Genomic DNA, 25,983 nt, shown 5'->3' on the forward strand with positions numbered 1-25,983 from the left:
TATTGCCTGAAAAGGATGCTGGAGTTTACAGAGCTGTATTTTATGTGATAGAAAGAAAGAAAAGTACACACACAATGAAAAAGCCTCTGGGGTTACACAGAAAAGAACAGGCAGTGACAAGCAAAAGCAGTGAAATAGCACATGGTTGCCCACTTTGCACCCACAAGCATAGGAGTGATTAAGAAGGATTTCTTAGTTAACAAAGTTCATGATAAAAAAAAGTTGCAGATGTGAGCCCTTTCCATTGAGTATAATATACTTGAACTGTAAAATCTTAATTCCTCATACCATCTCTTTTTTCTTCATAACTTCTTGATCTAAATACTACAAGGATTTATGAAAGGGAAATTGCTTTCTAAGTCTTCCTGTGTCTTGCTTAATACACCTCTGCAAGTAGATACACAGCTGGTGCAGAGAATTTAAACCAGGAGATAAAATGTCAGACCTTTGTCACGTGTTTTGGTTTGATGATTTCTAATTCAAGGAGTGAGTGTCTTGAATGAAACCTGTTAATACAGTAGTTATTTTAAGTTGCTGGCTACTCTGATGTCACCTTCCCTTAAACTAGTCACTGTCTTCTGCGTGGAAAAATGTTTGCTTCCTCACAGAGCCGTAAATGGGCCACAGTAATCTCAATTCATTCTCTAAAAATAAATGCTTGCACTTACAAGATGCTTATTATGTGCTAGACACCATTCTAAATGTTTTATATATAACCTTCACAGCAACCTTGTGAAGTAGGTACTGCTGTTATCCTCATTTTAACAAATAAGGAAGGGGGGAAATGAGGAAGGAAAGTGACAGAGGGATTAAGTAACTATAAATGGAATCAGTGCAAACCACCAGTTAAAGCAGTCTTTGGGCAGCTCCCACCTTTATGTGGAAGGACTCCACATTCTTCCTGCTTTTATTGGTAGCTGCTCTAATAGTTAGGGACTGAGAATGCCTTAAAGTTAAATCACCTGTACTCCTTAATCGTTTTTATTTAAAGATATCTCTGAGCCCTGGCCAGTGTGGCTTGACTAGAGTCGTCCATACACCAAAAGGTGTGGGTTTGATCCCCTGTCGTGTCTCGTGCGGGAGGCAACCAGTCAGTGTCTCTCACACTGATGTTTCTCTCTTTCCCTTCATTTCTCTGGTATTCTCTTGCCTGCTGTTTGTCATTTGACCAATGTGGATTGAGATCCAGTATTGGCATACTTGAATAACTATATGTTTAGGTCATCTGAAAAGATACACAGCGAAAGCATCCTCTTATAAGGTTTGGCATCTCTGACATTGCTTCAGATGGTTTTTCACAAGAGCACGTAAAACCTGAAATGACGATGATGGTATTCGGTGCACAGATTCCTTTGCTTACATGTTTGAAAAAGTAACAATTCCCAACAGCCATTCTCACAGAATATTTAACCAGTGTTTTTAAAATGTAATTGTTAAGGACTAGTAGACTTCTTTTTGGTTAGGATCTGGTAAAGTTAATAAAGATAAGTATGGAAGCAGTGAATGAAAACAATGCCAATTAGAACTCCACTGCATTGAAATCAGTCAGTTAACAAATTAACTTATTAAATTTGGAAAATAAATATAAAAACATTCCTTTTTCAGGATTATAAACACCCCTTTTTTTGGCATTTGCTGAATTAGTAAAATTATTTTAAAAAATATTTGTCCTTTAAAAATTTTCTCAGTTTACTCTTCCTTAGCAAAGATGCCATAAGTATTAATGTCACAATTGATTTTTTAAAAGATTTTATTTATTTATTTTTAGAGAGGGGGAGGGAGGGAGGGAGAAAGAAAGAGAGAGAGAGAGAGAGAGAGAAACATCAATGTGTGGTTTCCTCTTGAGCACCCCTACTGGGGATCTGGCCTGCAACCAAGGCCTGTGCCCTGACTGAGAATCGAACCAGCAACCCTTTGGTTCGCAGGCTGGCACTCAGTCCACTGAGCCACACCATCCAGGGCATGACTGGTTTTTAATTACACAATTTTTTCAAGAATTTTTTTGCTGACAACATTATTTAAATTAATATTTAGTTTTCATGTAACATGGATTTTTCCCTTTACCACAAGTAGTACATTTATATCTTCTGCAGTACCCAAAGACCAGGCAGTATGGTTCTAATCATACCAAAATACAAATTTGGAAGTCCCACTTTCCTCACTTTTTGGACTACTGATACATCATACGTTGTTATGCAGTAAAAATAGCAAATTCTAAATGTTTATAATCTAACCCTGAAGGGGACTTAACCTACTTAAATATTTGCTTAAGTGGATAATATTCATTATAGTATTAATCATTATATTGAGAATTTGCAAATAATCTAAATTGCCATCAGTAGGGAAAAGCTAAATTAGTCAGTTTGTCAGTAGAATAGGATCTTATATAAAAATTAAAAAGAATGAATTAATATTATCAGTAGTTACCTGTGTGTGCATGCATGAAAAGATGTCCAAGCTATAGCTCTTAGTAAAAAATAAGTTAAAACTTAATAGTTTGCAATATAAAAATTTTAATATATGGAACTGTGGGAAACTTCTAAATTACATTTTGTGTGATGTAACCATGTATTTTTTTTTGTAAGCAGAAAAAAGAATAGAGATAATTTTAACAAGTCTCACATGAGCCTCATCTATTACACCCTATGTATCAGGCATCTTTTTTCTTCTCCTTTCTTCTAGTAAGGCATATGGGAAAATTATATGGAGAGAATTGTCATTAAAGACACTTTTTGAGAAAACTCCGTTTCTGTGTTAGTCGTGGAGGGAATTCCCTTGTTATTTCTCTGTTAAATTTTATTGAACATACAAAACAAAATTAAAATAAGAATAAAATATATAACATACAAAAGAATACCTGGGTGTTTTGTGAATTAGAAAGTAGTGCATGTTTCAATGAGGTGAAGGTAGAATTAAAAAGGTTATTTAGGGAAAGCTTCAATGAAGAGAGATAGGTGGCTGAATTTGAATGCTTAGAGGAGCAAAATAGTATGGTTTTTATAGTGGAAGCAGAATGTGGTGATGAGATTGAGGCGCTCTGAGATGAGAGAAGTGATGGAAGTAAGGTACAGCTTTAGAGAAGCTGACAGAGGGTTCTGAAGACACCCTTCTGGGCTGTGGCGAGACTCAGAAACCATCCTGTGTCAGCGTGAGGAAAAATGAGACGCAACCTGGTGCCAGTGCTACAGACGGGATGGGATAGTAGCGTACAGGAATTGCAGACGTAACCAAAACAGGAGAGGAGCTGACCTGGATCCAGTTCACCATCACCTTTGCCCTGGCGTACTGCAGTAGCCACCTAGCAGTCCTCCATGCTTCCAGTGCTGCCCCCATCCTGCTTTCAACACAGCAGCCAGAGGGATTCTCAGAAAGTCAGGCCACATCAAAACCTTCAGTGGCCCCTCATTTCAATCCAAGTGGCCCGAGAGGCCCAAAAGCCGCTCCCTCCTACTATCTACCTTTTTGACCTCATCTTCTGTTATCTCCCCTCTTGATCATTGCAGTCCAAACACGGTTCTTTCTGTTTCTCAAAATCATCAGTCTCCATTCTGTGGCCTTTACACTGACTCCCTCACCATGGGACACTTCTCCCAGATACAACATGGCTAGCTAGCTTACTCTTGAATCCTTTCCTCAAGTGTTACCCTCTCAGTGAAACGTACCTCCAACCATCCTATTTAAAGTTTTCAGTCTACCTCTCTTCCTCCATATTCCTGTAGTATTGCATCTTTTAATGTAGTGTCTAATTTACTTATTTACTGTGTTTATTGTCTGTTATCCATCTCTTCCCTGCTTAAAAGAAAACTCTAGGAGGGCATGGATGCTTGTCCATTTTGTACATTCATGTATCCTGTGCATCAAAAACAGGGCTTGTCACATAACAGATTCCCAACAAATATTGAATGGAATGAATAGATTAAAAAACTTGTAAAGATGACAGTTATAATCTAAGAGGAAGTTGTATATTAGTGCAATGAGTTTTAAATTTCCTTTACATTTTTTGCCTGAAATGTCATAGAAACTCAAGATCAACAGTTTCAAAATTGGTTTCAGAATATAATTTAGATACCATTGATAATATACTAAGCTATTACTCTAAATGCTTCAATTTTATTCCTGGTATGATGTTATTTCTAAAATGAAAAGCCCACTTTATTATGCCCCATAGTTTAAACTTTATTTCACGTGTCCAAGTAGAAATTTAACTTTCCAACTATCTTCCGGAGTTGGAATTACTCACTTAGTTAATGGAAGAATTTTATAAAACTTACTAGTTTGAGTGTGAAGTGAATTTCTTTATTGTGATTTCCTTATAGATGATGATTGGCAGGAAGCACATGAGCGACTGGCTGAATTGGAAGAGAAGCTACCGGTAGCAGTCAGTGAACAAACAGGAAATGGAGAAAGGGATGAGATGGACTTGTTGGGTGACCACGAGAACCTGGCCGAAAGGCTCAGTAAGATGGTGATTGAAAATGAACTAGAAGACCCAGCCATCATGAGGGCAGTGCAGACCAGGCCTCCTTTGCAAGTGAGTCAGTTACTCTGAGCACCATAGCAGATTAAGTGAGATACTGGCTTTGCCATTTTATTTCATCTACTGTAATGAGAAAATTACATGTGCTCTAGAAAATTGTTTAATGTAATTCCTGATAACAATTCTAGCAGTGAAGGTGGAGAATAATGTATACTCTGGAACACTGTCATTTCTTTTTCTCAAGTAGTTAAGGCTCTTAGGGAGCCTTGTTCCCCAAGAGCCCCCGCTATTCCAGACTTAGCACGTTTTCCCTTCTTGTTAGCCCCAACCAGGAACTCTCAATTCTAGCATCTGGGATGGATCTGAAGTTCTGAGGCGAATTCGAGGGCCACTGCTTGCTCAGGTATTAAACATTTTCTCTTTGTGTAAAACTCCTAACACGTGAAAACTGCAGGTTGGGCTCCTGTTGTCATCCTTTCCACGCAGAGACATGCGTAGTTGGGTATCATTGGTCAGTTGTATGTGAGTTGCTTCACCCAGCACTCACAGTTGCACCTCTTGGCTACGCCCTGCCTCAGCCTCAGGGGCAGTGCTCACTCAACTGCGCTTTGCTCTGAGTGGGGCCGTTGTTACTCAGCTTTGTCAGCCTGCAATTTAAGTTACTTAGAAAGTTATTTCTAGGCAGGTCTGTAAGACTGGAGAACAGATAGGGTTTGCTGGTGTTTGGGGTGGTGGGAGGGCTCGACTCCAAAGCCACAGCACAGAGGAAGTTTGAGGAGTGACAAAACTGCCCTGTGTCTTGATTGTGGTGGTAGATTTATGACTCTGCATTTATTAAAGCTCAGACAACTGTACACCAAAGAGGGTAAATTTTGCTGGGTATGAAATAAAGTTAAATTGAAATTCGAAAAATGATTTCTCAAGATATTTTTGGCATGTGTAGAGACTTTTAAAACATTTTCAAGTTAGCTAAAATTTTTTTTACTACTTCCTTAATTAGGAAATGCCTACAGTGTCTGTGTTAGAATATGCCTTGCCTCAGAGGCCCCCACAGGGCCCAGAAGATGATCGGGACCTTTCCGAGCGGGCATTACCGAGGCGGTCCACTTCCCCCGTCATCGGGAGTCCTCCTGTGAGAGCCGTCCCCATAGGCACTCCACCTAAGCAGATGGCTGTAACCGGCTTCAACCAACAGGTACCTCTCATTAACAGGCACTCAGCCCAGGATATTGGGAATCTGGGCAAAATTATTTGGGAAATTGGTTGTACTGGGAGGAGGGCGGAAGTTTGGGGTAGGCATTAGATTAGAAAGAAAAATAGCCAGTTGGAGGAGAAGTTAGTACCAATAAGAGACACATTCCCTAAAGCCCTTTACTGGTGCTGCTCCTGTTGCTCCGCTTTTTAAATGGGGGAGAAAAAGGGTAGTTAACCACATTTAGTGTATATGTCCTTTTTAAAGGGTTTTGCTGGCTGCCCAAAACATTAGCAGAGAGGTGACTGAAAGCTGGGGGGAGTGGGAACAACACAGCATTGTCCACATCCCTTTTTACCTTTAAGATATCCCTGCTTTCCCTAGAGCCTGTGCAGTCCTGTTCCATAGACTTTCCTCCACCTGAAACGAGCAGCTGAAAAGGAAGGCCAATTTGGAAGGTATGGGGGGAGGGTGGTGTTGGTATGGCCTAGTTAGGCTCAGGATCCTATGACAAGGTGGAGTCACAGTGTATCACCAAAGAGCTGAGCATGGCGGCCATATCACAGGGGCTTCAGAATAGGACTTAGTTAATCCTCCAGCTTTCTTATCATTCCTTCTCCCTCACTGCTACCAAAATACATCCTCTTGGAGAGAATTTGCAAGTTCAAATATCTGCTGGTACCTCCCTCAGATAGCATGGAAGGGTGGGGATAACTGGAGAATTAGCTAAATCTTCCTCAGTTGCTTGGTATTTGTGAGAGGCACTGTTGCTTGATATTTGTGAGAGGAAGTGACCGAAGGTTCTATATCTGAACCCATAGCCATAGCAATTTGCTTAGAAATAGGGCTTTGCATTGAGTTCGGTGTGTCTGCCAGTACTAGAGGGGAGGGAGTGTAGGCGGAGGAAAAACTGACTTCATTGAGTGTAGTTGTTTATATGTTTGTCCCGATAGATTCTGTGTCCGAAGCCTGTCCATGTTCGACCCCCAATGCCACCACGGTATCCTGCTCCCTATGGTGAGAGGATGTCTCCAAACCAGCTCTGCAATGTCCCGGTAGGTCACTTGGTGACCAAATGAAAACGCAGTCTATATTTCCTGGTCACTAGTTGTGTAATCACTATACAAATGGATGGACTTCTCCTAAGTTGTGCATATTTTTTCCTCTCTCTCTCCTTGAATTTCTGTATCTTCTGGTCCCCAGGTCAGAAGACATGGTTCACTATGTTCAGTTGTTTCTTATCTCAGTTTTTTTCTTATCTTTAAAACTAAAGTTGAGTGATCATCTGGTTTCCTGCTATCTCTGTCCCTCGTTCTACTGTTCTTTTTCTTGTTACATTATCATAGTACTTGGTAATTTCAAAATTATTATTTTATATTTCTTCAGTGGAGAACTTGACTGTACAATTTATGAGTTTTTATATCCAAGTTCTGCATTTCTATTGAGTTCCCTCATTATACTGATTTACTTGTTTTGTAGTGTAATTTTTTTTTCTTTTTTTTTTTCCTAGAACTCTTCCCTACTGGGTCACCCTTTCCCTCCTGCTGTCCCTCCTGTTCTCAGCCCCCTCCAGAGGGCGCAGCTGCTTGGAGGAGCACAGGTAAGCCTTGAATAGCCCTACTGATGAAGTGCTGTCTTACTTCCCTGAAGTGTGATGGACGATACCCTTTTTTTACTCTTTAATCAATCACTATTGCCCCCTTTTTTTTTTAACATTACCCTTTCAAACAAAGTTACCAATTGAAACAGTATTTTGACTTTTCTGTGGATAAAAGCAAGGGGGCTTGCTGATGAACTAAACCTAAGATTTTGTCCCACTGTAGCTACAGCCTGGACGGATGTCTCCCAGCCAGTTTGCACGGGTCCCTGGATTTGTCGGTAGTCCACTTGCTGCCATGAATCCCAAGCTGCTGCAAGGGCGAGTTGGGCAGATGCTTCCCCCAGCACCAGGCTTCCGTGCCTTCTTCAGTGCTCCACCCGCCGCTACCCCACCTCCTCCACAGCAGCACCCGCCTGGCCCAGCACCTCACCTGCAAAACTTACGGTACGCACAGCAGATGCTGCTGTTTATTCATTGTTGGCTGTCTCTTGTCGATGTTTAATGTTATAAAATGGAAGTCTCTTGATTTGTGCAGGTGATAAGTTTTGAGATGTTACTGGATCCTCAAGTCGCCGAATGAGTGTTTGACAGTCTGCAGGCTTTCTTACGAATTCACATTTTCCCCAAGTCATGTGCTTTACTTGATTTTACTTGATATTTATTTTATGAACACACACACACACACACACACACACACACACACACACAGTGTGTTACCTAACAGGACGTACCACACACTGAGGGTTCCCCAGAGACACAGAACCAACAGGGGCCGTGTGCGCATATGCAGGGTGGGGCAAAGGCAGGTTTACAGTCGTTCATATGGAAACTGATACAGTAAATAGTAGTAATAATACAAGAATAAACTTTCACATGGTCACACCTGTAAACCTACTTTTGCCACGCTCTGCACATACTCACCTTCTATTGTGTATGTCTTCCAAATGTATATGTAACTAAGTTTTTTGTTATTGAATCATCTATTACATATAAATAAAGAACATAACATACAGTAGAAAGTAAGTACTCATCTTCCTTTGCAGTTTAATTCAGTTTTTAATTTTGACAGTGTAACAAGGTGCTACTAATTTATATATTGAAATTTGAGTCCTGAGTCTGAAGTTTATGTGGTGGGCTGGCAGTTGGGAAGCTCAGGCAGGACTTTTATGTTTCAGTCTTGAGGCAAAAATTGTTTTTTCCTCCGAGAACCGGGTGATGCCCTCCCACTTTACATCACCTTTTCTTAGAGTCAGCCAACTGGGAAGATTAATAATCCCCTCTACAAAATACGTTCACAGCAACATCCAGACTGATGTTTGACTAAACATTGGGGCACCACAGCCTCCCAAGTTGGCATGTGAAATGCACCATCACACACACTTGCAGTATCATTCCCAGGTGGTTGTAACTAAGTACGTTAAATCTGTTTAGGGACTTCTGCTTAACAGTAGCAAAAAGACAAAAAATACACTGCTTTACTGTCAGCTCGCCCGGATTTGTGATTGTCTGCTCAGGAGCTGAGAGCTGGCCTTTGTGGAAGATGTCAGAACACAAAAGGCCTCCTCAGAGTGGACGTTTGCCTTCCCTTGAATGAACCTGCATGAAGTTATCTTGTGCTGCCAACACTGAAAAATTTCAGATCGTCAGGACAGCAGCATTGAAAACCTTGTCCCTTTGTCCTTAGACCTCAGGCCCCGATGTTTAGACCAGACACCACTCACCTTCATCCACAGCACCGTCGACTGCTGCATCAGAGACAGCAACAGAATCGAAAGTAAGTGCTCACCTCCCTCCTTTGCGGTTTCTTAATTCGGCTTTTCATTTTGACAGTGTAACAAGTGCTGCTAATTTCCTTTACCTTTTTAGTAAGTTTAACTAATAATAAGCTTATTTTACTGGTAAAGTCAGAACATATAAGCTGTCATTTTACATTTTTTGATACATGGGATTTAAATGACAAGATTCTGTCAGCTAGTTTCCAAGTTACTATAATTCTGTTGACTATAAATCAGAAATGCAGTTTAGATGTGATTTTCCCCCCCAGTGTTTTATATTCACTGCTTACCAAGTTCGTACCATACTCTTAACTACTTTTTGTCTACCACCTCAGCTTTTCAGTAATCTCGAATTATAGTGGCTAGCCTTACATTGGGTCTTCTGTAAAGCCAACAGTCACTCTTTTTTTTTAAATTTATTTTATTTTATTTATATATATATATTTTTTACATCAATGATGGTTGCTTTTTGTGCATCCCCTGCTGGGAATTGGCCTGCAGGGAACTGGCCTGCAACCCAGGAATGTGCCCTGACTGGGAATTGAACCACGATTGTCTGGTTCGCAGGCCCGCGCTCGATCCACTGAGCTACACCAGCCAGGACAACAGTCACTCTTGAATCAGCAAAATTATTTAATCCTCATAAAACAAATATAAATACATATTTATATATGTGACCCCCAGCTATATGCCAGGCACTATGGTAGGTTTTGGGGATTGAAAGAACAGGACATGTAAAACCCTGCCTTAGTGAAGCTTATGTTATAATCATTCATATTTTGTTGAGAACGTAAGCCTCATGATAACTGTTCACTATAACAAAAGACCTCATACACAAATACGCATTCCCAGTAGAACCTACATGGCTCATAAAAATGAAGATTTTCAAACTCACTTGCAATCAGAAAAATGGGGATGAAAATTAGGTAACCGTTTTACATCACTAGATAGGCAAAATCAAAAGTGTCTCATCACTGTCGCTGTTGGCAGGAATGAAGTGTATAGCCTCCTAAGAGAGAATTTGGCAATAAATAATAAGGTTGAAATGTGAATATACCACTTCTCAACAGTTTTACTTTCTAGTACATACCTGGGTAAGAAACAAGGAGACCATTTAAGTAAAACTGAAAGGCACACAGAATAATACTGAATAAAATTTAAAGATGGACATACAAGTAATCAAAGTATAAAAACATTTCATGGAGGATTCATGCCAAAAGTCATTTGTCCAGGAAGAAAGGGAAGCTGAAAACTGGGATCCATCCAGAGAGGTACAAGAGGGCCTTCAGCCTTAAATGCAACACTTAATATTACGTATAAAAATCTGAGGCCAATTTCACAAAATAGATTTTTTTTCATTATGTCTAGGTGGAAGGTTAATTAATTAATTATGGTATTTTCTGGGCTTTTCTCTACATTTGAAGTGTTTCATGATTTTCAACAAGTTCTTTAAAAGTATGTAGACTAGGAATCAAATTGGCCTGTGTCCAGGGCCCTTACTCTGACCAGGTTCAGGTAATTGAGCAAATTACTTGATGTCTGTTGGCCTTGGTTGGTTGTGTTAAGTGGAGAAAATAACTCTAGTAGCTCATAGGGTTATTGTAGGGTGTACATAGAAATCCATAGGTGAGCGTACTTAGCATGTAGTAAGGAAGTCACATCTTAGTTTTATTTTCTTAATTGTGTATTGCAGAACTCTTTCCTCTGAAATTCTGTAAAGATTCAGCTCTTTTTTACTTCTCTAATTTTGACAAAAGCAAAGAGGAATTTTTTTTTAATTGGCCTGGTTTACTCCTGTGTAATTGTAAGGCATAGTTAACTTGCCCACTTGAAGGAAACGTGGCCTGTTTGTGTTTCAGTCAGCATCGGAATCTCAATGGTGCAGGAGACAGAGGAAGCCACCGGAGCAGTCACCAGGATCATCTCCGGAAGGATCCATATGCCAATCTCATGCTGCAGCGAGAAAAGGATTGGGTCTCTAAAATCCAGATGATGCAACTGCAAAGCACTGATCCCTACCTGGATGATTTTTATTACCAGGTCAACACTCTGTGCTGGTTTAGCAGATAGTAGTTTAGTCCCTTCCTCTGGTGAAGGCACTCATTTAAACATTGGTGGAATTGAACATTGATAGCTTTTTCTTTAGTAGTAGTCTTCGAGTGCATAAGAATGACTAAGCAGATTCTGTCCACTTTTCAAGCTGGAGAACCTCTCACACTGTTCACTAAATGGTTTGCATACATGCCTTTTATTTTTCACACAGGCTTTCAAACCCATGTTTTCAAATCCCTTTGGCATCAGTAATCTGCTTCTTTCAATTAAGAATATTGGCGATGTAACTTTAAAGATATTCCCACTAATGATTAGGTTTTTGAAGGCTGGGATTTTTTTGATAAAGGAAATTTATAGTAGTTTTAATTAGAGATCAGTACATTTGCAGAGAGCAAGTTATTATAGCCACTAGTGTAATTATTTATTGGTAAAGAGCTGCCATGTTCTGTACCTGTGTTGCAACTGAAATTACCTTCTCACATGGCAGAATTACTTTGAAAAACTGGAGAAATTGTCAGCTGCTGAAGAATTGCAAGGTGATGGCCCTAAAAAGGAGCGCACCAAGCTCATTACTCCTCAGGTGGCCAAACTGGAGCACGCTTACAAGCCAGGTAAGGCCCTTATCCATAGGGCCCTTATCCACACTAAAAAGGAATGGAGTGTACCTCACCTGTGGCCTCCTGGACAGAGCCCTGCACTTACGGTCAGAAGTCATGGGGTTTTGTCCAAACTTGTTCAGGTCGCAGCTGAGTGCTAGGTGCAGGTCACCTTTCTAAGAAAAGGGATAAAAATGACACTGTCCACGTATTAACTATTTCAGCCAGTTCATCAGTTCACATATATTTCTTGGATACTCCCTGGATGTGAGGCACTGTGCTGGATGCTAAGGAAACAAGGTGGTTACCAGCACTTAGTTTGTGAAGTGTAAATGCCACGGTGCAAGGCCACATAGCATAGTGGTCAAGAGCACAGACTCTAGAAAACAGGCTGCAAGTCATGACTTTCTTACTTCTGAAGTAAGAGAAATTTGGCAGGCTGCTGCTATGTTAAAATGTAAATAATTATATGGGCAATTGGATAGAGATGTTTAAAACTGATTTATAAAGTACCATTGTCCTTAGTAAATACAGAGATCAGCCTTTATTCAAGTGTGGAATAGTTTGGTAGATGACCTCTTAGATTCTTTTCTACTTGAGAGTTTATAACTTTTTACCATCTGTTTTAATTTCTAGTACCCCTAAAATAGATACAGGAGAAACACTAAAGATTTTAATTTGATTATTGTGGCAACAAAAAAATGGGAAAGGATAGATTTTGTAAGAGATGGGTTTAGACGGTAAATGGATTTTTGTGGTAAATTGTGAGATTGTGAGTAAAGAATAGAGAATGTAAAGATCTTGGAAAGCTGCCTGCATTGCTGAGTGCTCACTCCTTGGAAACGCTTTGTCCTTGCAGTGCAGTTTGAGGGCTCTTTGGGAAAGCTTACGGTCTCCAGTGTGAATAACCCCCGGAAAATGATCGATGCTGTTGTGACATCTCGGAGTGAGGATGATGTAAGTGTCAGCAGAATTCTGTGTTTAAGAAATTCTGGGTCATCAGTTCTTCTTTTGGGGTCACTGTGGAACGAAACCAGGCATGATGGAGTTGTTCACAGTCCAGCCTGACCTGGAGCTTCTGGCTGGGTCTGTGGCGGCATCCTGACTTTCTTCAGATTCTAACACGTCTCTGAGGCAGCCAGGCAGGACCCAGGGTAGCAGGAATCTTTCCACTGGGTAACTGGCAATGACCAATATCAGTTATTTTCTCCAGTTTTTACGTTGTCATTTTCTATGCGTTTTCAGATTTTTCTATGATATCTTCATATCTGCTGCACTGTACAATTACCTTTGCCTATCTGTGAATTCTAAGGATGACTTCTATCTGTGAATCCTATCTAAGTCTAATGGTTTGTGTGTAGATTGAGTCAATCAACTCGTGACCTTTATTCACATCAGTGTTTTAAGATTACTAACCTTCAAAAAATCAAGATTGTCATCTCATAAGTATTTTCACAGGTGGAACATACATGTGCATACTTAGAAACTTAACGTTCAACAGACATAAAGAGTCCACATTGAATAGTCTTGTCTCTTTTTAGGAAACGAAAGAAAAGCAGGTTCGGGACAAGAGACGAAAAACCCTTGTTATAATTGAGAAAGTAAGTGTTAGAATTTGTTGGCTATAGTTAGTTTCAATGAAAGAACTGTCAAATGTATACACAAGTGAGCAGTTAGTGTTCCATAGTTCTAATTAATGGGTATATTCTCGATAAGTGCCTATTGTATACAAAGCACACTAAAAAGGAATGGAGTGTACCTCACCTGTGGCCTCCTGGACAGAGCCCTGCACTTAGGGTCAGAAGTCATGGGGTTTTGTCCAAACTTGTTCAGGTCGCAGCTGAGTGCTAGGTGCAGGTCACCTTTCTAAGAAAAGGGATAAAAATGACACTGTCCACGTATTAACTATTTCAGCCAGTTCATCAGTTCACACATATTTCTTGGATACTCCCTGGATGTGAGGCACTGTGCTGGATGCTAAGGAAACAAGGTGGTTACCAGCACTTAGTTTGTGAAGTGTAAATGCCACGGTGCAAGGCCACAGAGCATAGTGGTCAAGAGCACAGACTCTAGAAACAGGCTGCAAGTCCTGACTTTCTTCTGAATCTGTGACTCGAGGCAAGTTATTTAAGGTTTCTGTGCTGTCCTCGGTTTATCTGTAAAAACGGGATGACAGTAGTCTGTTACTCACTAGGCTGTGGTGAGTGAGTGCATCCATCGAAGTTCTTACGACAGTGCCTGGCACCCAGTAGTAAAATTATTACCATTTTTATTCACAGAAGACATAACTTGGAGCAGTGCTACCGATGGTTTTTATTACAGTGATGTTGCTGCTGGAAATTGTAGAAAGGGATCATTTAGAAAAGTCATCATTTCAGTATCATTACATTCCGGATTAGAGGTCAAGGAGGGATGAAGATAATTTTTGAAGAGTTTTTTTTTTTTTAAGTTATCTCATTGTTTTTCTGGATTTAAAAGAGTACCTTTGTTCTCTCAGTGTTATTACAGGGAGGTTTTATTCTTAGGTCTTTATCAGATAGTCCTGAACTGTGGGGTGGTTTATCTAACACTCTGGTCCTGGCGTAGACCTACAGCTTACTCCTTGATGTTGAGGACTATGAACGGCGTTACCTCCTAAGTCTGGAAGAAGAGCGACCTGCCCTGACAGAGGAAAGAAAGCACAAAATTTGTAGCATGTATGACAACTTAAGGGGGAAATTACCTGGACAAGAGAGGTAAGAGTTATACACTTTGAGGAAAACATGAGACTAGCCGGATTCCTTACTCTGCTAAACTGAACTTTATACATTTCTACCTTTAGCCTTCCTCCTTGCCATCCCAGTAAGCTCCAAGTCTGTCCTTTTGGCCTAACTCCAATGCTGCTTTAAGTAAAATATTTTGCAATCTTTCCCAGCCAGCAAATATTCTTTCGTATCTACTAGGGACTGCTGGGTGCCAGAGAGACAATCAGGAATATTATTGTTTCTGATTTTGAGCTTACCAATTGTACCTGATTTATACTTACCAGCATGTTCAGCCCTGTAATCTCTTTTTATTTATTCTATTAGTTGTCCCAACTTTTTTCCTTTGACCTCCCTCCACAGCCCCCCCCCCAGCCCAGAGTGGATTCCCTCCCTCTCCATTGATCATGTCCACGTGCCATTCATACATTTTCTTTGACTCGTTTCTTCCCCTTCCACCATTCCCCTCCTCCCTCCATCCCCCCTGCAGCTGCTGGTCTGTTCCATGTTTCCATGTCTCTCATTCTATTTTTCTCCCTAGTTTATTTTGTTCTTTGGATTCCAATTATAAGTGAGATCATATGGTATTTTGTCTTTTGCCAACTGGCTTATTTCACTTAGCATAATAGTCTCCAGTTCCATCCGTTCTGTCACAAAGGATAGGAGCTCCTTCTTTCGTTCTGCCGTGTAGTATGCTGTTGTGTAAATGTGTCACAGTTTTTTAATTCATTCATCTACTAATGGCACATGGGCTGTTTCCAGCAGTTGGCTATTATAAATTGTGCTGTTATGAACATAGGGGTGCATAAGTTCTTTTAAATTGATGTTTCAGGATTCTTAGGACATAAATCCCAGCAGTGGAATCCCTGGGTCATAAGGCAGTTCCATTTTTAGTTTTCTGTGGAAATTCCATACTATTCGACAGGGGCTGCAGCAGTCTGCATTCCCACCAACAGTGCACTGGGGTCCCCTTTTCTCCACATCCTTGCCAACAGTGATATTTTATTGATTTATTGATAACCATTTTGACAAGTGTGAGGTGATACCTCATTGTGGTTTTAATTTGCATTTCTCTGATGGCTACTGATGTTGAGTATCTTTTCATATGTCTCTGGGCTCTCTGTATATCCTGCTTGGAGAACTGTCTGTTCAGGTTCTTTGCCATTTATTTATTTATCTATCTATCTATCTATCTATCTATCTATTTACTTATTTATTTACATTCATTCATATTGTTGTTCAAGTACTGTTTTCTGCCTTTTACCCCCATCCCAGGTGTTTGCCCATTTTTTTGCTTGGGTTGTTTGTCTTCCTAGTTTTGAGTCATATGAGTTCTTTATATATTTTGGAGATCAAACCCTTGCCCATTGTGTCATTGGCAAATATGTTCTCCCATACAGTTGGTTCCTTTTATGGTTTCTTTAGCCATGCAGAAGCTTTTTAATTTGATGTAGTCCCATTTGTTTGGTTTTTTCCCTTTATTTTCCTTGCCCTAGGAGATATATTGGCAAAAATATTGCTACATGGGATGTCTGAAATTTTACTTTCTATGTTTTCCACTAGGACTTTAATGATACCATGGCTTATAAGTCCTTTATCCATTTTGAGTTTATTCTGGTGTATGGTGTAAGTTGGTCTAGTTTCTTTTTTTTGCACGTACCAGTCTCAGTGGTCCCGACAACATTTGCTAAAGAGACTGTTTTTACTCCATTGTATGCTTGTGCCCCTTTTTCAAATATTAATCGACCATAGATACATGGGTTTGTTGCTGGGTTCTCTATTCTGTTCCATTGATCTATATATCAGCTCTTATGCTAGTACCAGACTGTCTTAAATAGTGGCCTTGTAGTATAGTGTAATGCCAGGTATTGTGATTCCTCCTACTTTGTTCTTTCTCAGGATTGCCAGGGCTATTTGGGGCTTTTCTGGATTCCATATAAACTTTTGGAATATTCGTTCAATATCTGTGAGATATGCCATTGGTATTTTAATAGGAATTGCATTAAATTTATAGATTATTTTGTGTAGCATGGACATTTTAATGATGTTAGTTCTTCTAATCCATGAACACAGTATATGCTCCCATTTATTTGTAAACGGTATTTTTTTTCTTAGTTTTTCTTTCTTATAATTCATTGTTGGTGTACAAGAATGCCATAAGTTTCTGAATATTGACTTTGTATCCTGCTACTTTGCTGAATTCACTATTAAGTAGAGTATTTTTTGGTGGAGACTGTAGGTTTTTCTGTGTACATTGTCATGGCAGCTGCAAATAATGACAGTTTTACTTCCTCCTTTCAAATCAACCCTATAATCTTTATGTATTTTCTTTTCCACTAAGCCGAAAAGTACAAACATTTAAACATTCTTGGGCTTTCTGTAGAATACTCATACACTGTAGAAACCAGTCAGTCTTTCAGTGGGGGTTGAGCTCCTTAATTTTTTTTTTTTTTTATCTCTGTCATTTCTTTTCCACCCAGAATCTGGAACAAAATCTTTCTAATGGTAAATGTTCTATAAATCCCTGATACTTATTTGGTGAATGCAAGAAGACTAAGACAGGACATAAACAAAATAGAACATAAGAATAATCAGCTTTTGCCCTGGCTGGTGTGGCTCAGTGGATTGAGTGCCTGCCTGCAAACCAAAGGGTCACCAGTGTGATTCCCAGTCAGGGCACTTGCCTGGGTTGTGGGCCAGGTCCCCAGTTAGGGGACCACACATTGTGTTTCTGTCCCTCTCTTTCTCCCTCCCTTCTCCTCTCTAAAAATAAATAAATAAAATATTTTTTTTTTTTTTTTTAGATTTTATTTATCTTTAGAGGGGAAGGGAAGGAGAGAGGGAGAGAAATATCAGTGTGTGGTTGTTTCTCATGCGTCCCCTGCTGGGAACTGGCCTGCAAACCAGGCATGTGCCCTGACTGGGAAGTCAACTGCACGCAATCCTTTGGTTCGCAGGCCCGCGCTCAATCCACTGAACTACGCCAGCCAGGGCTAAATAAAATCTTTTAAAAAAAGAATTTAAGTGCCTTTTTTTGTGGAGGTGGGCTGACAGGGAACTGATTGAATAAACGTGGGTTTGTCCAGATTGGAATGTTATGTAGTTGAAGTGTGTGTATTAACGTGGAAAAGTGTTCATAAGACGTTATGGGGAAAAGTAAAGCAACAAAGCCACATGAATTCTAATCTTTCATATTCTTATGAAAGATTAAATATTTATATAATACACAAAATTTTCCTCAAAATGTTAACACTAATTTTCAGGTTGTGAATTTATTTTTATTCTTTTTGCTTATGTATTTTTCAGATTTTGCTGTATTGACTATGATATTTGCATAGTTAATTAAAAGTTAATAGTTTGACCACATATTTCTGATGTAGTTTTTGAAATGACATTCTATATTTAGGAAACTTGAAAAATTACTATATTGTTTGGTTGAGGTTTGGAGAAGTACTTCTCACTGTTTTGTAGTACAGATAATTGTAGAATGAAAATGAATGCAGTATTTTCATTTAGTAATATATGAGGGGGGAAAAGAATTTTTTATGTCTTTCTTGCTGACCTACGTTAGCATTCTTTTCCCCTGCAGGCCAAGTGATGACCACTTTGTACAGATCATGTGTATCCGAAAAGGGAAGAGAATGGTTGCCCGCATTCTTCCTTTCCTCTCCACAGAGCAAGCAGCTGACATTCTTATGACGACAGCCAGGAACCTCCCTTTCCTTATCAAGAAGGATGCACAAGATGAGGTGATCACGTGTGGGAGGGAGGAGAGTCTTTTCTTTGAGTCTTTGTAGTTAATAATGTTTCTAGGACCCAAATTTCTTTTTCTCACCATTCTTTTTCTGTTGTCTTATCAAATCTTTGGCAGTATGACTTGATTATTTGAAGGAAAACTTTACTCCAGGCCTGTATCTTTAATCCCATGTTTTATTCAACAGATTGTGTTTCTAAACAAGTGGAAAGCAATAATTCTATCTCATTAAACATAGTTGTAAAGCTGTTGTCTGTATCTGAATTACTTGGGAAGCGAATAATTTAGCTGTACCTCAAATATGCTAAGTCAGAATTTACAGAGGAAAGGCCAGGGCTTCTGTGTAACAAGGTCCCCAGCTGAGTATGATGCTCACTAAAATTTGCCAGCTGCCCTGGTTAATGTGGCTCAGTGGATTGAGTGCCAGCCTGTGAACCAAAGGGTTGCTGGTTTGATTCCCAGTCAGGGCACATGGCTGAGTTGCAGGCTAAGTCCCCAGTGTAGGGCACATGAGAGGCAGCTACACATGGGTGTTTCCCTCCCTTCCCCTCTTTCTAAAAATAAGTAAATAAAATCTTTTTTTTTTTTTTTTTTAAGAAGTTTGCAAACTTAAGGTCTTGGTTACTTTGCTGGCTATGAAGTACCACTCACTGGGCTGTTGCCACTAGCTTAACTCACCTGTAGACTGAGTTGAATGGCATCCTGCCCACTGATTCAGGCCAGTGTTTTCAAGTAATTTTTATCATGATCTAAACTAGATTGGAAATTGAAACATGATTGTCAAGTTCACAACTTAACTCTTATTACAAGTTAGTCCTTACAAGTTAACTCTTGGTAGGAATCGTTCTCTGCTTACTCCTGTCCTAACACTTGAAGGATTAGAAAATTTAGAATGGTGTTAGAAGTTCAGAGAGGTTGATAAGGGTTGCACAAAGGACCGGTATTACTAACTGTGAGACTCAGAAAAATAGAATTTATGAGAGTGAACCTGTTAGACTACAAGTTGAGCAGTAACTGGGAATAGTCCCCAGGAAACGTGATCTCAAGATATTTTATCAATGGTAGAACATGGAAGAGTTGAAAATTATTTCTTCAGAAACAAGTTGAAAATACACCTTGAAATTTTGGCATCTGCAGAGGAAAGGAAGCCAAGTTTAGGTTTCATCAGCAAAGGGAAGTGAGATGAGACAAGTACATTTTTTTCTTTTTGGAAATGATTTATTTTTTTATGTTTTTTCTTAATTGTTCAGTTACAGTTGTCCCCATTTCCCCCCTGCTGCTCTCCCCTGCCCCATCCAGCCCTCACTCCAAAGACAGTGCCCTCCCCATTGTCCTTGTCCGTGGGTCCTTTCTACACGTTCCCCTTCCCCCGTTTATCTCTTCCCCCCTCCCCGCCGGTAACTGTCAGTTTGCTCTTGATTTCCATGTCTCTGGTTCTTTTTGCTCATTTGTTAATTAGGTTCCACTTATAGGTGAGATCATATGGCATTTGTGTTTCACTGCTTGTCTTATTTCACTTAGCATAATATTCTTTCGTTCCATCCATGCTAAGATTTCAAGAATGAAAAATGGATCAGAGGAAATGGGTTAAAGGTTAAGGATCTGAGGTTATCCTAGAAAGAAGAAAACAAAATTAAAAGTAACAGTTGCCTAACAGCCTGTAAGTTGTGGGAAAGGAGATAGGCACTCAGTCATCTCAGAGGAACTCATCAATGGAAAAAAGTTCTGGACAGCTTTATTCACTCAGCAAACGTTTACTGAACGCTTCTAAGTACCAGGCACTGTTTTTTGGTTCTAGAAATAGAGCAGCTAGTTCTAGGTGCTGGGAGCTAGGAATCCAAAGATGCCTGCTTCAGTGGAGCTTATATGCTGGTGAGGAGACTGTGGTTAAATACCATATTTTGCCATGTATAATGTGCACTTTTTCCCCCAAAATTTTTGAGGGGAAATAAGGCTGCTCATTACACAAGGGTATAATGATGGGTATATTCATTAATGCATAGTAAACCACATCACTACATATGATTTCCTTGAAATAATAGCTGATTCCAGGACTGAGGCTTATAAAATGTGCAAGATAATCTTGGAATATCTTCTGCCAGAAAGCAAGGGAGCTAAAAGATGACTAGGGTCCTGTGTAATAGATGCACAAACCAACTTGAAGGGGCTCCTTTTGGTTGAAGGTGAAACCGTTGGCATCTTAAAGAAAAATTACAGCAGCAGGTTGAAGTAGATACAGTTCATGAGTTTATAATGGATATCAAAAAGTTTGTTAATCATCCTCTGTGGTTGCTAGCCCATCATGATCTGCAAACTGATAAGAAAAAGATCCAAGCATTCATTCTGCCTTTCCATTACAACCAAATACGGTGACAAGAGAGAGTTGATAATGGGAAGTGCTTTATAGAAGAATTTCAGCTGCTGAATGCAAAAATAAAAGATTCGGAAGCCATTTTACAGCCCCCAGTGGACAAAGCAGTCAGTCTAGACAGCCATCACTGTTGCTAAAAGCACGAAGTGAAAGGTGGATGGGGAACGTTACGGGGGTTTGGAGCAGGCTAACAACACCCAAACCCACTGATCACCGTCAACTCCACCGAGAAGGGGACAGCCAGACGCCTTGTGCATGGACGTGATGCGGCAGAGAGCACACCAGCTCTGCCCCCTCCACCAGCCCCCGTTGAACTGGAATCTAATCAGACCTCTAATTTAACTTACCAGCTTTTATTGGGGGGGGGAAGGGTAGAAGAATCTGTTAAATGACACCCCAGCGGTGTAATTACTCAGATCCAAACTGGGACAGATGACCCAGTTTCTTCGACAAATAAATGATACGGGAATAGGTGATGGCCAGGACAAAGGACCTGTTCACAGATTTTAAAAGCCTTACCAACCAAGTGCAATGTGTGTGTGCATCTTATTTGAACTGTGATTAGAATAAACCAGCTGCTAAAAGACATTTTTTAGACATTTGGGGAAATTTGAATTGGGGGTAGATATTAGATGATACTGAGGAATTAACTTTTGTTAGGATTGATAATATTGTGGATTTTTTCCTTGAGAGATTTTGTTAGAGATGCAAACTTAAGTATTTATAGATGAAATGAAAGACAGGTGGAACCGATTTATAAAATTGGCAAAATACTGATTTAATTGTTGAATTTGGATGATGAGTACATGGTCTTCATTATGTTGTTTATACTTTTGTGTATATTCAATGACACTTTAATTTTTAAAGCTTTGTTTATTTAGAGGTAGTAGATCATAGAAAGTAGTCTAGTTTCCATCTTTGGCTGCTATTTAAAGTAAAACCAACCATCTTTTTTTATACCATGGACAATGAGTGCTAGAAGCACTTTTGATTTCTTTTCATATGTTGTAACCTAATTATGTTGGTAGTTCCGTGTTTTAACTTTTTAATCTGGGCCTATGGCCAAAAGGAATGATCGGCTAGCAGGCTAGAATCCATCAACCTTGGATTCTGTTTAGCTTTGTAACAATGAACACTGAATTTCTGATCACTTAGCTTCTCTAATCTATACAATTGGTGGATCCTTTCTCTGTTTCCTCATTTGAGATTGTATAAAGATAAACCAAGATAGAATTAAGTGTGAACAATACTTCTCAGGAATTCTGTAGTACTCAGAATTTACCTGTCTTAGAGTATTTCTCAAAATATATTGAAATTGCCTAATTACTCATCTTCCCCTCTGTATTTTAGATTCTGAGGGTCTGTCTGTCCTTATAACTTTTGTTTTTAGCTCAAGTACCTGCTACATTGTGGGCATTTAAATGTTTGTGGGATAAGTTAAAGTGCTGATGTTTTATTGTGTATCTTGTGTATTTGAGAAGTAATTTTATACCTTTGGTTCACACAAGTCATGATGTTTCCTGTGCACGTTGAGTTGAAAAAGTACTCAGTAGATAACCTTAGACTCCATTGCTAAAATTCTAGTCGTACTGGCTAGATTCGTCAGCCCGTTTTCGTTAACTCTCTGGCCGCTGAGTGCACAACTGAGCCTCCTTCCACCCATGCCCTCTGGCAGAGGGTGGCTGAAGCAACAGTTACCAGTGTCTAATGCTTTTGTTTCTTTTCTGTAGGTGCTGCCATGCTTACTGAGTCCCTTCTCTCTCCTCCTCTATCATCTTCCGTCAGTGACTGTCACCAGCCTTCTGCAACAGCTAATGAACCTACCTCAAAGTGCAGCTGCACCAGCACCCTCTAATCCTCACCTCACAGCTGTTCTCCAGAACAAGGTGTGCTGGCCTTTTTTGTTCTGGAACTTTACAAGGCTTCTAAATTACACTTGTAGATAACAGTAATGGCTACTGTGGCTGTGGCGACTTATTAAAAAGGTTTCCTTCAGTCAGGAGTTAGATTAAGCTCCTAGTAACAGAGGCTAGAAATAACAGTGGTTTCAACAAAATAGAAACCACTGTTACTTTGTTGTTTTTCATGTCAGCAAATCTGGCACGACGGCTCCTTCGGTTTGCCTTCTCTGCCATCTTTAGCAGTGGCTGCCATACTCAGAACCTCTCAGGGTCCCTGGTGGTTGTAGAATTCAAGGTGCCACTTCCCATCAGGAAGAGGAGTGCGTGTGGAGGGCTAAAACGTGTGGACCAGCAGTCTGTCTTCCTTATTAGGACCCTTTCCAGGAGTTTTAGCCAACAAGTACTTAATCCCAAAGGCCAGTCCTAGTCACATGCCACACCTGACTTCAGGGAAGCCTAGAAACGAGTTTTGGTTCACACCGTTGTCGTCACAGATGACACCAGAGTGCCGCGGGCAGAGGAAAGCGGATCTGGTGGGTTAGCAGCAGCCTCTGTCATGAGACTGTACAGAGGACACCCCATCACATCAAGTTAAAAATCCAGAGACTGACATGGGAGGCGTAATACAGACGAAAGAACATGAGCTTTTAAACAGAGCAGGTTTTCATTCCTTGCCTGCCACTTTCCAGGTTTGTGACCCCAAACAGATTATTTCACTTTGGGCAGCCAGTTTCCTGCCGTGTGAAGTGGAGGTGATGACATCTACCTGAGCGTGTCCCTGTTACGTAGATGAGAGACAGCTGTGGACAGGTCCTGCCCAGACGTAGACGGCATGAGTTAAGGCCAGGTGGTCCAGTGAAGTGGAGGAGTAGGCTCCTCCTCGCACCTGAAAACCTGCCAAAGCGTGACTCGCAAGGGGGAGAGGAGGGGGGGTTCTGGCGCGATCAGCTGTGTGCCCTCCACGCAGTTTGGTTTCCTGGTGCTCACTTCAGTAACGGCGGTAGAAAGTCGTGAGGGCCAGTGTTGTTTTTGGACATGAAGGGAACTTTCGTGGAAAAGGCAGGGTTGCCTCTGTGAGGGGGACTCAGAAAGGTGAGATGGAATTCCCAGGTCTCCCCACCTTCTTTCCGTGAGCCATTGTAACTGTGATTGGGACAGCAACCCAGCACTTCTGGCCCTTTTTTGTGTTTTCCTTCTGTGCCTCTTTAGACGCTATGTTTTCTGCTTTTACTACCCCTAAATAAGAAGTATTTTATATATTTCTATCTCTAAAGCACGTTACTAAATTTTAATAATCCTAGATATGGTGAATATACCTATTTATCTTTCCCTCTTTTATTTTTTAGACTCTTACTAACATCATATCTAAGCCTTTGTGTTTCCACATACATGTGTCCTTTTTTAAGGAAATCTTCTCTCTGTATTCTGATCATTCCAGTCACTTCTACATTTTCCCATGGGTTTTAGCATCTTTTTTATTCATTCAGAATATCTTACTCTAATGTTTTTCATTTTTTCCATGAACTTTAATTTTCTATGTCAATTTTCATTTAACTTTTCTTTTAAAATAATTTCTGTTCTTGTAAATAGGAGAAAAGCTATGTCCCACATTATCCATGGCAAGAAATAATTGCCCCTTTACCCCAGTGGGGGTAGAGGGGAGCAGAGAGAGCCGTGGGGCACGGGGACCTTCATTTCCATTTCCTTCCTTTGCTGCTGTGCAAGTAGCAAGACGCAGTGTCTCTGCTCACGGTTGTCTGACCTTTGCCTGGTTTCATAGAGAAGCACAGCAGTGGGGTCACTTTGATTTAGTGCCGTTCCCCCTCCCTGGTGGGGGCGGTGAGATGCGGTGTTGGACCTGTCTCCCTCTCTCCCCTTGTAGTTCGGCCTGTCACTGCTCCTGGTCGTCCTGAGCCGCGGAGAAGACCTGCAGAGTTCAGACCCTGCTACAGAGTCGGCAGAGAACAGCCAGTGGTCAGTCTGGGCTGTGTTCCTTCTTCTCAGTTCTTTTTGGTAATCTTTCCTTCTTTTTCTTACATTGTTGTTACTGATTTTCCCCGTTAGGACGGAGGTGATGTTCATGGCGACCCGAGAACTTCTGCGGATTCCCCAGGCAGCCCTGGCCAAGCCAATCTCTATCCCCACAAACTTAGTATCCCTCTTTTCTCGCTATGTTGACAGACAGAAACTGAACTTGCTGGAGACAAAACTGCAGTAAGTGGGCAACAGGAGGGTTCCAATCTCACTAACGAGGGCACTTTAGAAGTTAGGGGGAGGAGGGCGGGTGGGGGGTGGGGTGGGTGGCGTAAATCTGAATTCGGTGGAAGAGATTGAAGACTTGTGTCAAATATATTATCTGCTAGATGTAAAACACAGTACTGGGTGCAGCGGCACCCTCACAGTTGACTGAATGGTAAGGGTAGAGAGCTCTTAGGTGTTTTCTTAGGAGAATTTCTACAAGGATATAATTCGAATGCAAAACATTGCCTTCTGTTTTAACTTATTCATACAAACAAGTTTTCTTTCTTTCTTTATTACCTGTAGGCTAGTTCAGGGGATACGGTAAAAGATGTGCAAGTGTGTCCTGGTCCTCCTCTTGGCTGTCACCTGCACTGCTGCCGTCACCAGCGGAGCCTTTGTGATGAGGGAGGGAGGGAGCTTGTTCCCGGAGCATCTCGTGGGGCCGATTCCCGTTCACAGGGGCTGCCTCTGAGTGCCAGGTGTTCCCCTGCTCTGTGACACTTGGATGGGTGATACTTCTGCAGGTTTCTTCTTACCTTCTCCGTTACAATTCTGCATGTCCTACTTTTACTCAATTCTTCCCAGTTTTGCGTTTTCTTTGCCCTAGAGACACAAATATAATGTCTCCCTCCATCCCACCACCGCTACTCCAGTTCAGAGTAGATCGTAGCCTGCCAAAGGGCCCCATCCCGCATCCTACTGAAGTCTTTTTTGTTGCCCCATATTAATATGAGAGCCAATTAAGTAGAAATTAATATATATACACATATGCTTGCACACACATGTTTATGTGGTCTCCAGAGGATCCTTAAAAGAATGAGTTTTAGATGGAGTATTTAGTTGACACATCCCTCCTCTAAACACAAACTGGCTAATGTATTTTTTATCTGTTTCTAGTCCATCTTGTAATTAACTTGGTGGGTTCTCCTTGTTTTAATATAAATACAAGATATGCAGCATATTTAATAAAATCAGAACTCTTAATTGGCTGATGCCCAGCTCTAGACTGAGAAGTCCTTTTTCTCCTCCCCACTCGAATTTCCTTTGTTTCTGTCCACCCGAATGGAAACAGCACATGGTTAATCCTCTTTCCTGCTACGGCTGCAGTGCACTTGAGTTTGCCCCCTCAGGTGCGTGGAAGATTGCCCAAGGTGATTCTACTGTAGAACCTGCCACCACAGTGCACCTTTTGTCTTCCTGAGACTACTTCAGTAAGCCATGCTCTCCTGTCTCGCTTGCCTGTTTTTATTCGGTGACATGGGTAGAAACTTCCCAGTGTGACC

The 25,983-nt window shown here is 40.6% G+C and overlaps 1 protein-coding gene across 1 annotated transcript in view; it reads left to right on the top strand.

Annotated features, from left to right (window-relative positions):
- PATL1 (PAT1 homolog 1, processing body mRNA decay factor) overlaps positions 1–25,684 on the top strand; it is a 30,017-nt gene extending 4,333 nt beyond the window's left edge. Inside the window, exons 3-19 of the mRNA XM_053659128.1 lie at positions 4,317–4,531; positions 4,800–4,880; positions 5,478–5,672; positions 6,623–6,724; positions 7,180–7,269; positions 7,493–7,713; positions 8,954–9,043; positions 10,904–11,084; positions 11,584–11,707; positions 12,552–12,649; positions 13,234–13,293; positions 14,279–14,427; positions 18,023–18,182; positions 22,289–22,444; positions 24,342–24,433; positions 24,524–24,673; positions 25,004–25,684. Of these exons, the coding sequence (XP_053515103.1) occupies positions 4,317–4,531; positions 4,800–4,880; positions 5,478–5,672; positions 6,623–6,724; positions 7,180–7,269; positions 7,493–7,713; positions 8,954–9,043; positions 10,904–11,084; positions 11,584–11,707; positions 12,552–12,649; positions 13,234–13,293; positions 14,279–14,427; positions 18,023–18,182; positions 22,289–22,444; positions 24,342–24,433; positions 24,524–24,673; positions 25,004–25,025 (2,186 nt within the window). The 3' untranslated portion in view covers positions 25,026–25,684. The remainder of the gene's footprint in view (positions 1–4,316; positions 4,532–4,799; positions 4,881–5,477; positions 5,673–6,622; positions 6,725–7,179; positions 7,270–7,492; positions 7,714–8,953; positions 9,044–10,903; positions 11,085–11,583; positions 11,708–12,551; positions 12,650–13,233; positions 13,294–14,278; positions 14,428–18,022; positions 18,183–22,288; positions 22,445–24,341; positions 24,434–24,523; positions 24,674–25,003) is intronic.
- Positions 25,685–25,983: the final 299 nt, after the last annotated feature.

The sequence above is a fragment of the Artibeus jamaicensis genome, unplaced genomic scaffold, assembly GCF_021234435.1.
Source record: "Artibeus jamaicensis isolate MK-2021 breed Jamaican fruit bat unplaced genomic scaffold, CSHL_Jam_final scaffold_614, whole genome shotgun sequence".
Classification (NCBI taxonomy): domain Eukaryota; kingdom Metazoa; phylum Chordata; class Mammalia; order Chiroptera; family Phyllostomidae; genus Artibeus; species Artibeus jamaicensis.